The sequence below is a fragment of the Apium graveolens genome, chromosome 2 (genome assembly GCF_009905375.1).
Source record: "Apium graveolens cultivar Ventura chromosome 2, ASM990537v1, whole genome shotgun sequence".
Classification (NCBI taxonomy): domain Eukaryota; kingdom Viridiplantae; phylum Streptophyta; class Magnoliopsida; order Apiales; family Apiaceae; genus Apium; species Apium graveolens.
Genome location: NC_133648.1, coordinates 39,594,847 through 39,609,111, shown reverse-complemented (window position 1 = coordinate 39,609,111; position 14,265 = coordinate 39,594,847). Strand labels below are relative to the sequence as shown.

The window sequence follows — 14,265 nt, the reverse complement described above, 5'->3', positions numbered from 1 at the left end:
CACCAGTGATAAACTCGTTGAAATAACTCTTTTTATCCCGGTGGTAAGCATTTGAATTGGAGCTCAGATCAACAATTTACTGAATCGACTCACTGGAATCGATGTGTTTCTTATTTCGATGAATTGGCCAGTTTTCGACGATGTCGTTTGGGTCATGCCCGGCAATCAGATCTCGATTGATTGGAGTTTTGGAATATCAGTTGTTTGTGTTTTTAGACTGTATGTATATTTGTATGTATATGGGAAAGATAGCTGGTCGTGGGTGGTGACAGAGAGTGCAGGAGATGGGGGCGAAAAAAAAATTATATAAAATATAATTTGTGTGGTTGTGATTAAATTTTAGAGTAAAAATTGTGTGGCTGAGATTAGATCTCAGTTCTCACAATAATTGGGGTTCTCACTTGAGTAACTCTCTCTCTATATATATATATATATATATATAGCTGGCCAAACTTAACCACCAAGATATACATAATCTAATTATAATAATAATTGTCTATCTATATAATAATTATTAAATTTTCAGCTATATAATTATTACCTATCCAATCATGGCTTGTATCATCAACATGATACACCGTATTGGGTTTAAATCCAACGACACTTAAAATAAAATATTTGACTAAAGCGAGATTAATATCAGATACTTCATCGATATGTACATTATGATTTGTATTTAGAATTTTTTACCATATGTGATCCCGGACACGGGCTAAACGTGAAATTTAATAATTTTAGTTTATTTTAATTGATACATATTTATTAATAATAGGGGATGTCATTTATACACAAAAATTCCATCAATTAAAATAAACTAAATTTAGGAGATATCGCATTTAACATGTGCCCACTAACAAAACAGTTCGTAAATATCTGTGCAAACAGTCTAACAGTGGTTAACGAAATGAAAAGGCTGTTAAAGTGGTTAACGAAATGAAAAGGCTGTTAATGACTTTAATTCTTGTTTTGGTCCTCACTATGAAGTTTTAAAACATACTACTATACTAGATCATACAAGTACTGAGCAGCGAGACTATGCATTTTGAGTTGAAAAAACGATAGAGACAGAGGCGAAACACAATTTTACTGAATTAAGTTTTCAAATATTTATTTAATAATCATCATGATTAAGATTGTCTGGTAAATAAGGAAACTTGAAAATATAATTTTTTACAATATTGTCAAATACAGTAAATTTGATGGTGGTAAGTTCGAATGTTGAATGCTATCCTTTATTTAATTTTGAAAATCAGATATTAAAATTAATTAAACAGGAACAAAAATAGTAACAGTAATTTAGATTTGACAATCCATTATATAGTATATGTTTAAAAAACTAAACAAAGAAATCGCAGGCGCATGTAACCAGGTACGGTTTAAATTCGAATTCAAAATTTAAACGGTAAGCCAGCACTGACCTACTAAACCTAGTGACAAACCAATCATACAACGCCACATCAGCTCATTGGTGAAACTAATATTTTCATTTACTGAACACAAGTCTCACTGGGCCCCACTCTTGTCCGCTCCTAACGTATACCTAGTGGATCCAACGGTCAGGATCGCGTATCTCTCGAATTCAAATTAATACATCCTTTTCAAAAACAACATTTGTACATATATAAACGTATACATCACTTCACATAAATCCTTAAATATATCATCATACTTTTTGGAAAAAATCCTCTTCAACCCATGAATCAAAATCCTCTTTTTGCTCTTTGACAAAGCTAAAGATTGGATTTTGAAACTACCCTTATTTGCATTTGAGATTTCTTATTTGATTTATTCGAGAAATCGAAAAAATTAATTATTTTTTTGGGTTAAATTTAGTTGGAGAAAAATGTCTTTACAGAACAGGCGTAATTCGATGAGTTCATCACAGACATCTTCTTTGACAAAGAGGCAAGCAGAGAGTTTCGGAAAAGCTGCGGTTCTTATACCAGAAATGGCAAAGAAAAGGCCTGCATTAGCTAATGTCACAAATCAGAAACATGGTTCTCAGACTGGTTCAAGAAGCTCAATGAATATGGTAATTTCAAATTCTTGTGATGCTTAGTTTTGTTTAAAAAAATGCATATATGTGAAATTAAAGGCATATTTTCGGATTCAAATTATTTTAGTCTAGAAAGTGTGACAATTTGTGAGTGTATATTTATTCAATTTTTATATGTGCATATTATGTTTATATTTTTAATAAATTTCAATTCGGAAGATTTGTAGAGTTTTTGGTCGAACATGTACTCAATGTATGTGTTATAATTTCTCTGTAGGTGACATAAATTGATACTTTGATTCTAATTGTATGTTTCTATCTAATTCTTGTATATAAATGCCATATGTTTATTGAATGTACATAAAGTTAGACCAATTATTTGATTTTTCTGATTAGGAAAATGTGAGTAATCTGCATTCTAGAATGATACATAGAACCCCAAAGTCACTTCAAAATTAAAAAATCAAATAATACAACACAGTGTTGAGAAATTAGATGATATGCTTTTGATATGTTTTAAATTTTGAATTTTTCATATTTTTATGAAGGTGAAACAACCAGCTAAAATTGAGAATGCAAAGAAGGGGAATTCCACCAACATTGCTAAGGCACAACAAAGTGCAGTTGTTCCAAAAAAGAGTCCAGCTTTGCCAATTTGTGATGGAACTTTATCAAGAATTTCCATCCCTTCTGGCCCTTGTAGTATGGATTTATCTCTGGATCAATCGGACAATTTATCAGTTTCGATGGATGAAAGTGTCTCTACTTGTGATTCTTTAAAGAGCCCAGAAGTCGAATACATTGATAAGAGCAATGTGGCAGATATTGATTCAATTGAAAGAAAGACTTGTAACAAACTTCATATATCAGACCATGTTGAAACAGGTTTGGTTTCTCGTAGTATATTTGAATTTGTTATTTAGTTTTCACTTGCGCTTTGTTTACTTACATCAAGTATTATGCACATAGGAAACATCTGCAAGAGGGACATAATGGCTGAAATGGAAGCAAGTGACAAAATTGTTGATGTGGATGACAAGTTTATGGATCCACAGATGTGTGCAACCATGGCTTGCGATATATACAAGCACTTGAGAGCCTCCGAGGTTGTTTGCTTGTTACTTATGTTTAATCATTGAACATTAGTTTGTCTTATTTTGATATTGATATATACTTATGAATGCATTTTCCAATTCCCCTCTGTGTTTTGTTTCTAACCTTTTTATTTCTTCACACTTGTAGGTGAAGAAAAGGCCTTCTGTCGATTTTATGGAGAAGGTCCAAACAGATATTAACATCAGCATGCGTGCAATATTAGTCGACTGGCTTGTTGAGGTATAGTTATGATTGGAATAAGGGTGTATATACTAGGCATATTAGCAATGCACTCGATTCACCTAGAGCAAAGCTATTACCTTTATATTGTTCGCCCAGTTGAGCTTCATCACTTAACTGCAAATGTGAAATTACAGGTTTCTGAAGAATATAGGCTTGTCCCAGATACTTTGTACCTGACAGTTAACTACATAGATAGGTATCTTTCTGGCAATTTGATGGATAGGCAACGATTGCAATTGCTTGGTGTTGCTTGCATGATGATTGCCTCGTAAGACACATCTTTATATTTTTCTGAAACTGTATTTTAATTCAATACTGACATAATCTAACATTAGAATGTAAATTTGCAGGAAGTACGAGGAGATTTGTCCTCCCCAAGTAGAAGAGTTCTGCTACATTACGGACAACACATACTTCAAGGATGAGGTAAATGACACCTAAACAAGATTGTGCTTAATGATTTGTGATTAGTTTTTGAATCAATGCTAAACATTGAGCAATATTACTGCTGCAGGTTTTTGAGATGGAATCGGCTGTCCTGAATTTCTTGAAGTTTGAACTGACAGCTCCAACAGTTAAATGCTTTTTGAGGTAATGTCTACATTTCCAGATTACTGATAAATATCCGGTGATTTTTTTTTTGTCTTGGCTTTTTGCTGCTTGTGGTTTTGACAAATATAATTTACATTTATTAAAAATCTTGTAGGCGATTCGTTCGCGCTGCTCAAGCCATTACAGAGGTATTGTCACTTAATTTTAATTCTAAATTTCTATAAAACTTACCTTTTTATTTCCCACACGAATTCAAAGTATGCCGAAATTCAAAGCTTTGGGTATTTAGACAGTTCGTAAACATGTAAATTTGATCTACAGCTTATGTACAAGATATTTTTCGAAGAAACAACTAATACTAACCTCTTTTTTTGTTTCTTGTTAATTCTGTCACAGGCTCCATCAATGCAGCTAGAGTGTATGTCCAACTACTTGGCCGAGCTATCTCTCCTGGAGTATAGCATGCTTCGTTACGCCCCTTCGCTTGTTGCTGCATCAGCAATTTTCTTGGCCAGATTTATACTTCTTCCATTAATGAAACCTTGGGTATGCTTCTGACAATATAAACACCACGCGGTGATAAACTTATTTAGAACCAAGATATTATTAGCATTCTGAATATCTCTCTCGGATGTAATTGAAAACTGTATTTATATGATGATGCAGAACTCCACCTTGAAGCATTATGCACAATACGAGCCATCAGACCTGCGTGAATGTGTTAACGCACTGCATAGCCTTGCTTGTAATAGCCTCAATTCCACTTTACCTGCAATCAGGGAGAAATACACTCAGCACAAGGTAACAAGAAACTTACAGCATGCCATTTTCTCAATCTCTAAAATTTAGACAAAATGCTCATCTCCGGTCCTGGATAAAATATGGTCTCTTGTCCAAAATTTAGCTATTACACATTTGCTCTGATTTTTCAGTACAAGTTTGTTGCCAAGTTGAGCGTTCCATCGATACCTCAGGAGTACTTCCTGGACATAAAAGGCTAGTATGTTTTTGCCAGTCGGACGGGCCATAACCATTCCAATTATCTGTTGGACTAACTCTCAGAATGCACTTGATACGACCGATAGTTCCTCCGGTTAAACTGTGACATCCAACTTAAATTGAAGTTGACATCTCGGTCGATGTGGCTATTCTGGTTGCTTACCAATGTTTGCATCTCTAGCTTAGATTTCTCAGTGTGTGTGATCAGTATGTAAATACTTGGATAAAAATCTTGCAGGGGTTCATTTATTTTTCAATTAATAATTAATTTTTTGCGCCCTTTTAAAGACTAATGATGATATAAAGGAACATACCATAGTTAAATTTTATTTTCAGGGATGCATTATACACAACGGCAATTTCTGTCTGTCACAAAAATCTCAAGTACATATTGTACTAAAAGGTAATAGTTGGAAGCAAAACAAATTAATCATATCAAAAAAACAAGGGATGATTACAACATATAAATTTCTTAATTTAACAATATATATCCATGATTATTGTCTAGGCTGTACGTGGTAAAAATCATGTATGATTCCTGTTTATGCTGGATATGTGGTAAATATGATTAATATCAGTAAAAATCTTTAATAACCGATACAGCTGAAGCCCAAGAATCATCTGGGTGCTCCGCTTGGAAAGCGTCTCTCTCCCTCGAAAGTGATAACAGCTGAAGCCCAAGAATTGTGATGTATAAACAGAGAGTTTGACTTGAATAAAAATACTATATATTCCTCAGAATAAAAATACCATTTCTCAGAATAAAAATACCATTTCTCATCACACTTTGTACTGATACACCTGCAAATATAAGAAATAAAGTATGCATAACGTTGCACTGAATAAAGTTAAAATAAAACACTATATATTTCTATATGCGTCTCATTATTTGGATTGAAAGTTAAAATAGTGAACTTTAGCTGAGGCAAATTTCAACAATGACATCAATTAAAATTTGTTTGCCTTGATTGGTCCAAGAGAAGCAATCGGAAACAAATGATAATAATGCAAAACAATTGCAAAAAATTGTCACACGGATGGGAAAAACTGTGTATTCTTAATATCGAATTAAGAAACAGAAACTGAGGGACAAAACTTGCAACAAATTACAAGTATTAGAACAAATTCATCTACAAGATATGGTAACTCAATAAACTAGGTCACGAGCTAAGTCCTATCTTGCAAAATAGATAAATATGATCCACTTGAGAGGGTTCAAGTTGGCAAGGAATGAAAGTACTTGAAGGAATTTGTAGAAAACAGCTAATGATTTATATTGCGTAGAAAAAATTGTAAGTTGAAGCCCTAATTAATTTTTGGCAGCAAGTATCGGTTGGCATACTAGAAATAAGGTTGAAACTTATTCATTGAAAAAAATACATGAAAAATCATACATAAAAAAACTCAGTAAATGAAGATCTGGGTTCAAGTTTAAAACTTAGATTTGCAATTTAAAATAATTTTTCTTCAAGTCGTATACCCACTTGGCCAAAGGAAAATAGGATAGATGGACACTAGAACTACAAACTGCAACACAGCTTAGAATATCCGTAAAAAATAAAAATTAAAGCCCATACCTTAATTTTTCTGTCAGCTTGGCCGACAATGAGCTTTCCTTGCCAGTATGACAAAGCCGTTATGACAGAATTGCAAGCAATAGAGCCAATAGGAATGACATCCATTGAATTATTGTCTCCCTGGAGTTGCTGCAGACATTTACCAGTTTACTAAGAGTTTTCTGATTCGAGGGATAATATGAACTTAGGAATCCACTAGAGGGGAACAGATTAAGAAAAATATAGCAAACGCAGTTTCAGATTAGAAAAAGCATTTTCAGGCATATTAAGTTCTTCTACATGCCAAGCAGTAATAAAGCAATTAGCATAAGTTCCCTACGGCAATGTAAAAGTTTGTAGAGTATTAATATCATTTGACACAAAATTCAATTACTTGCACGTATACCTGTATCATGACAGTTTTGCTCCAGCCTCCAGTAAAGATCGACATTGCTTTCATGCAAACGGAGAAAACTGCACCTTCTTGTGCAGCTGTAGATTTTAACCGGAGGTTGTCCCTCCAGATCTGAAGGAAGCAAAAACAATTGCAAGCCATATCAGCTACCAGCTACTTAAAGTAGAGAAGTTCCTTTGGAAAAGCATAAACCTTAGTCTCTATATAAACATGTTTTGTGAGGCCTTGATCATTTTGAACTAGATTGTTGTTAGCTGAGGTGTCCGGTTTCAGTATTAAGGATCTGAGTCATCCGATTCAATCCATACCCACACCGATGTCTTGTCCATTTAACACCGGTTTGCGGACAAAATTGGAGAATCCAGATAAATGAGCTTGGGGTTAAGGAACCACCCACATTTGTTACATGTAGTAGACTTGGCTTATTTTGGATTCAAATATGGGTTTTAGCTTAGATTTGGGTCCAACAAAAGGGTCATTACAGGATTCTAGGTATTCAAGAAAAATTCCAGATTATCATTTTGCTTAAATATAAAGGTCAGTAATTGGAACATAATGATTAGGCCACTAGGTAACTGGTAAAGTACAGTGAATATTACCTTTACGTGTCCGTTTTCATAGGCTGCAACAAGCATATTCTGATCAGCAGAAAGAGATAAAACAGAAGCCATGTTTCCAGGTGAATCTTCTCCCAAAACTGTCAAAGGACTATGATCACTAAGACACCATAGTCTCACAGTTCCATCCCAGCTTCCGCTATATAGCACACCGTTACAAACTGCTAATGTAGACACAACTGATTTATGACCAGTCAACGTACATGATAGAGTATAGTTCTGGAGGAAAGAACAAAAGAATGGAACGCATCATAGGCTTTCCTTGCAATAATAATTCAAACTGGTTTGCCACCAGAATGGGTGACAATAAAAAGGTTAACTTACTTGCGTTGACCACGCTTTTATTGACCTGTCCCCATTTCCAGTATAAAAGTACCCACTTCCAGACACGGTTAGAGCATGAATCCCACTATAGCGCCAATCCTTTTCCGCAACCAACTTCTTGATCGGTTCTTCTCCAAATGGAATACTGATTCCCCATATGCAGATACTACCACCATTATCGCCGCTTATACACAACGGCTGCTCTTCATCCACAAAAGCAACAGCCATGACTTTTTGATCGTGACCTTTAAATGAATGTATATGAGTAAAATCCTACAACAGATTAGCAACAAAAAAACGTAAGTCACAGTTGACATTGCACAATAGCAGGTTTACTGCTTTAATTATATTAAAGATATAATCATTTAAAACTTAACTAAATATTTATAGATATTAATAGCAGGTTTAGTCCTTAGACTATATAAAGCTATAAATATGAACAGGTAATTATTTATTTTATAAAATGTTCAGTAGGCAAAACCAAGAAGATGCCTAAATGGTTCTAAAACCGCCATACCTCAGCTTTAAACTACATTACAAGTGACCATCAAACTTAATGCACCCCTTTTGTGCAATTCTAAATTTCAAATTTCTGGGCATACAGATTAGTTCATCTGTCGAAACAGTCAGGGTAACTATTCAAATTTAACTTATATAAGTTTATTCAATATAAGCTTATTAAGAGAAAAAGTTGAGCAGACAATAATAATGTTGTTAAAGTAGTAGTTGTTAATCTGCACCTTATTGGAGACGACAGTAATCTATAATCATAAAAACTAAAATAAAAATGCTCAGCCATAAGTACAATAATCTACTGCACATATTTTTTTGCCTATTACAAACTGTATTAATTTGATCGATAGCTCACTTCAAATTTCTTAAAGGTGGTTTCTTTTTTATTTTATTTTTTTAAATGTCACTAATTGTTTCATTTTTAAAAGCATGCTACTACTTTCACAGAAAGATCCAAACCATCACCATATAAATTGTTAAAACCTGACCATTCTACAAAAGTTAGTTATAAGGAGTATACATCAAGAGGAGACACTAGTGGGTAGTGTGTGTGATTGCTAAGCACGGCAATAAACAAATGTGAATATTATTAATTTAGGTTTGTACCTCCAGTGACCACAAATGAACTGTTTTATCAAATGACGAGCTGAACAAAAATCCTCCTACAACAAAGAGATTGGAAACGTATCAAACATAAGCTCAAAAAGGAGATAAGTGCATTAATTCGCTAAAAGTATAAAGCCTTATAAATCTATTATTTCCTAGACATATAAATTAAGTTCATGTCCAAAATCAGAACCATGTGAGGAAGTATAAAAATTAAGTTTGGAATTTTATCGAAAAGCATATTTCTGTGGATTTTATGACTAAAAACTTTGTTTAACCACACAGTTCTTACTGGGCTAAACAAAGTCCTACATTCCAACAAAATGATATTTCAGATATATATGCTGCATTAGTGAACTTCGGAGCTATGTATGATATAATTTACTCCATTATAGTTGTTTAAAAGACAATTTTTCACAAACAGTATAAACAAAAAAAACACATGGATTGCATGGTAATAGCAGTAGTGTTTAACGCGCAGATTATAAAAAAGAAGACCCGAATTTAAAGCGTGAAGCGCCATTAATCACATGCCTTTTTACCAAAAAAAAATCATCACAGATACAACAAGAAACAAACACTTGACATATTCTTAACTTTCAAACATAATAAAGAGCATAAATTACATGATAAGTCAATAATGAAGCCTTAATCGATAAGGTTCTCTAATTCAAAAGCTTCGGTCTCATCTAACTCAATCTTGTAGATGGAGGTTGATATTTAGAGAACGTTGAGAGACTTGAGATGGAGGCTGAGATGTAGAAAACGTTGAGAGACTTGAGATGGAGGCTGAGTATTGTGTCCCACAATTTGTTTGAAACACTTTAGGTATTTTTTTTAAAAAAATTTACCCTTCCTTTAGAGGGAATTATTGTCTTTTACTGTTATGAGCGCCTTTTGGAGTTTATTAGCGCCTTTTAGTGCTTCACGAGCACCTTTTGGACGATTTTAGAATCTCGCTAAATCATGCATTTTCGAATTGCAAACCTTGCATCCAAGCGCAAGGCATCATAAATCGCGTCTTTAACAACATTCTGAGGCTCTGAGCTGATTTCTATAATGTATTTATTGATGCAACATCGGACTTTCTCCCCTTGTGTGGTTTTGGGTTTTGAGGCTGTCTGATGCAGCACCTCCCAGAAGTTTTGAGATGTGTTGTTTCTAGATATATTGGTAAATTAATCAAAGTTCATAAACCCTACAAACAATTTACAATGTATGTAGGTTTCATGGACTGGCCACATCCTTCGGAATTTTTGTTTGAAGATTTAGCATCTTAATAGCACCAATTCTTGTTTGTATGAATTCGGACCAAAAATTATTTGGACTGCGAAAGCTAAAGAAGCTCCGAAATTTTAAAAAGAAACTAAATCTCCAAGTCACATTTTCTTGCTTCACCTGACTTTGATTAAGTCTTTGAGATGGAGTATGATGCTGCTAAGAGATTGCATTGTCGGACCACCTCCATGTCCACATTAGTGTCACGAGAAAGTCAAAAATATTGGTGAGGAGAGTAGATATTGCATTGGTTGAGACTTGAGAGGGTTAAAAGAGGCATGCAATGATGCAAGTAATGGACAATAGAGGTTGGACATGACAGCACTTAACTTCTCAAAGGAAACAGCCTCATAAAAGTTTCCGGTCCTGTCAACGGATCGGGTTCGGATCGGATCGGATCGGATCGGCCTGAATTTATTTTATCAGATTCGGATCGGATCGGGACCGGATTTTTTACAGGCCAATCCATATCCAGATCTGTTTGGATCACGGATCCCGGATCGGATATCCGGATCCATTTAACTTTTTCTATTTTTTTACTTACATTAAAAGTCTTTTTAATATTTAACAATTGTATGATGTCTTGAAATTAAAAGCGAATAACTAAATTGTGATATTAAAAGTTTAGAACACAAAACTCCAACATAATATTACAAATTTAAACACAAATACAAATCAAAGCTTTTTTAGAAAAAAAAAAAGATGCCGGCGATTCTTTGAGATCGGGTAGGACAAGGTGAAACGAGACGCTATGATGCAAGTAACTTGATAGTACATCTTCATTCTGAAAATTGGTATAAAGACTAAAGAGTACCGGAAACTATTATAATTAAAGAAATTTTTTATGATATATACTTTTATATAATTTATTTATTTATTTATATATTCTACCGGATCGGGTCATTAACGGATCGGATCGACCCCGCTCCATTTATTATCAGACTTTTCTTATCGGGTCAAATTTCGGATCGGATTTTTTAGGCCGATCCATATCCGCTAAGAATGCCTCGGATCGGACCGGATCGGGTCGGAGCTCCGGTCCATTGACAGGCCTATTTCCAGATATGCCGCATTATGCTGGCAAATTTCTAGAAGAGAGCCACGAAAGATGGGCATGTGTATAGGGTGAGGTGGCTGGTGGGGAAATAGGGTGAGTTGATTTGATAATGCTTACAGGTTGGTAGAGAAAACCCTGATGTGTTCAACGTTATAAATCTTCTTCCCTGCAAGGGTGTTAATAGTGACAGCTCTAAACTCGAGACGCAATATGTTCAACCAGGGACAAAAGATGCAGCAGTCTAAAAGTCTCTTGATGATTATGAAGAGTATAGAATAATTAGATTAATAGACTCATTAGTCCCTAGGTCACTTTACTGTGTTATATTTTTAGAAGTCAAATTATGAAACTAATAATATCCATTATTAGAAGTTACGAAGCAGAATTCCGGAAAAGCTATGGAACCAGAAGTTTATTTATAAGTGTTGTTGGCAGAACTTAATAAAATTAGCTAATCTGTTGACTTAAATCTGTTATTTCAGATTTGCTTCATTATTTTAAGATTCTCCATTAAATCCTATAAATTAATCTTTTCTTTATACAGCTGTTCCTACATTACTTTTAAAAAAAGAATGAATTTGAAATGTTGCGTTCTGAAGTTACATAAATACAACAACAGAGGTTTAGCATGAACTAAGTGTATTGTGAAATAATCATTAAAAAAAATTGTTCTTAAACAACCGCATACATGAACAATAAATAGCAGAATCTAGTAGGGAAATACAATCAACATAATTCCTACTAAATAAATAACTATAATTACCCGGTCCGAGCATACCTCCAACAGCCAATCCTGTGATACAATCGAGATGACAATCCAAATCAATGCTTTTAACATGGCCCGCAGGAAGAGCTCCCGTGAGATCCCGGTCTTTTCTCAAATTTTTAACTTGTTCAGCAACTTCACATGTCTCCTGCACAACCCCTTTAATCTGGTTTTCTGGCCCTTTCATAATTTTGTATATCAGTTGACTGATTTCTCCTAGAACCAAGTAGTGCCTCAAGTTCCCCTTTGTCATTGTCCGACTGGAAGTCACAGCCATATCAAATTTCGGATCAACTAGCATGCCTCTGATGCATTTCCAGACGTCTAATACATCTGGTCTCGCTCCTAAATCCAAATTTAAACATCTGATAAGTTGCTCCTTCAATGACATACTTTCCAACTTTAATCTAGTATCTAACAAGATCTTAACTTTATCTAACCAGCCCATGTACATGACCTCACAATTAGCTTTTTCTTTATCTGTAAAATATAAAAGGCAAGATATATAACTACGAAACTCATCAATAAATGGTTCCCCAACAAGCAACCAAATTACGAGACAAGCCAAAGACCAAACATCTGAACCATACCCCACACCATATCTTTGGAAGTCTGGCCCTAAATTCGCACCCCCTCTCCGCAATAATTCGACAAACATCTCCGGGCTGACAAATGTAAACCCCTCCAACAAAAAACTGTTCAAAATAGCTTCCAATTCCTTACAGTCAGTTTCTTGTTTACTTGACGTAGCTCCCGCAATCATCTTATTCAAGCTCCCACCCATCATCATAAACTCACCAAGTTCTACACAAGCATGACCAAAACAATCAAAACCAAAGCAAGACAAACCAAGACAGCCAAAACTCAATTCTTCAAAATGCAAACCCATCACTGCTTCACACATCTCCAATCCAATCATCAAAACCCCCGAAATAACATCACTTCCCAAACCCACATCCCCATTACCCTCATCACTAAACCCCTTCTCCCAACCATCCAGTTTCTCGAAAACCTTACAACCAAGACTCTCACACACTACATAAACACCTTGATCACCCTCATTATACCACAACCCGAAAACCTTACAAACTCTACTCCACCTCAAACTCTCCCTCAAAATCAACCCCAACTCATCTCTCTCACCATCACTCATCCCACACAAAACCCTCATAATCTTCCCAACATAACTAAAAACAAAACCACCCTCATCATCATCCAACAAAACCCCAACTTTCACCAAACCCAAAACCTCATTTTCTTTCATCAAACACTTGGTGGGCCCTACCTTCACCCCACCAAACTCATCAATTACAACACAATCTTCACTCAAAATCCAATCTTTCCAAGAAAAATAAAAATCTTGATCCCACAAATTAGGCATAAAATCATGATCTTTCTCACTCAACTCTTCAATGGGCTTTTTGGGCTTTGGAGAAATGGGCTTTTCTGGGTTTTGAAGAAGAGAAGAGAGGCGTAACAAGTCTATGTTTTTAGGTAAAGATGATATGTTTTGAGGGAATTTGACGAGTTGAGTACAAGCTGGGCAGCGAATTGTTTGAGGAAAGGGGTTGGGGAGCTGGGTTATACAAGCTTCGCAAACGGAGTGGCCACAGGAGAGGACGCGGGGTGTGGTGCACGCGCCGTCGTAGTATTGGAGGCATACTGGACACTCCGGTAACTCTGGCCAGCTTGGGGACTCCATTGAGGTTGTTTAAATTAGAACGCCAATTAATAGTCTAATACAAGTCTTTGCGCCACGGAGAAATTAATTTTGTTTTCATCGAGCCGGTCGAGTCGAATTTTGACAGCTAAATTTAGAGGTGCAGCCGCGAACTCGAATTCTACGGAATTTTTAAATTCGAAATTCGTCCCCTAACAAATTGGGTGAACCGACAAGTTTATCTTAATTTTTATATAAAATTAACAAATTGCCAATTTCCGAAAGGTTGATTAATTTTAATCGATTAAATACTCAAATATAATGAGATACGTAATTGTTATTGAAATATCTCATATATGAAATATTCAACTATCACAAGCAAAATATCCTATATAAATTGGGATATTCAACTGTATTCAATCAGGTAAAATTATTCATTTATTAGAATGGTTATTTTGGTTAAAAAAAATTATTTTATCATTTTTTCAAATAATTTGATAGGTTTCAATTTGACTCCAAATATCGAATCAATTTCACCAATTACCGATAAAAATTCGAAATATGATCGGCTCTGGTTCACTAAAAATT

The 14,265-nt window shown here is 34.9% G+C and overlaps 2 protein-coding genes across 4 annotated transcripts; one reads left to right on the top strand and one right to left on the bottom strand.

The window, feature by feature from the left end:
- Positions 1–1,659: 1,659 nt before the first annotated feature.
- LOC141707314 (cyclin-A1-1-like) lies at positions 1,660–5,153 on the top strand. The gene is made up of 11 exons (XM_074510404.1): positions 1,660–2,032; positions 2,545–2,881; positions 2,966–3,102; positions 3,239–3,331; positions 3,469–3,602; positions 3,685–3,760; positions 3,849–3,925; positions 4,041–4,074; positions 4,283–4,432; positions 4,553–4,687; positions 4,819–5,153. Exons 1-11 carry the CDS (start codon positions 1,844–1,846, stop codon positions 4,885–4,887), a joined length of 1,431 nt encoding a protein of 476 aa, XP_074366505.1. The 5' UTR covers positions 1,660–1,843; the 3' UTR covers positions 4,888–5,153.
- Positions 5,154–5,295: 142 nt separating this feature from the next.
- LOC141707313 (uncharacterized) lies at positions 5,296–13,850 on the bottom strand. Of its 3 annotated transcripts, none has more exons than XM_074510401.1 (7): positions 12,015–13,845; positions 8,917–8,972; positions 7,798–8,070; positions 7,456–7,692; positions 6,848–6,967; positions 6,463–6,591; positions 5,296–5,686 (listed from the first exon to the last, which is right to left on the bottom strand). In XM_074510401.1, exons 1-7 carry the CDS (start codon positions 13,717–13,719, stop codon positions 5,666–5,668), a joined length of 2,541 nt encoding a protein of 846 aa, XP_074366502.1. In that variant the 5' UTR covers positions 13,720–13,845; the 3' UTR covers positions 5,296–5,665. The 3 variants fall into 3 exon arrangements, with proteins under 3 accessions (XP_074366502.1, XP_074366503.1, XP_074366504.1); XM_074510402.1 differs by having other exon boundaries at positions 12,030–13,842; XM_074510403.1 differs by lacking the exons at positions 5,296–5,686; positions 6,463–6,591; positions 6,848–6,967 and having other exon boundaries at positions 7,462–7,634; positions 12,015–13,850.
- Positions 13,851–14,265: the final 415 nt, after the last annotated feature.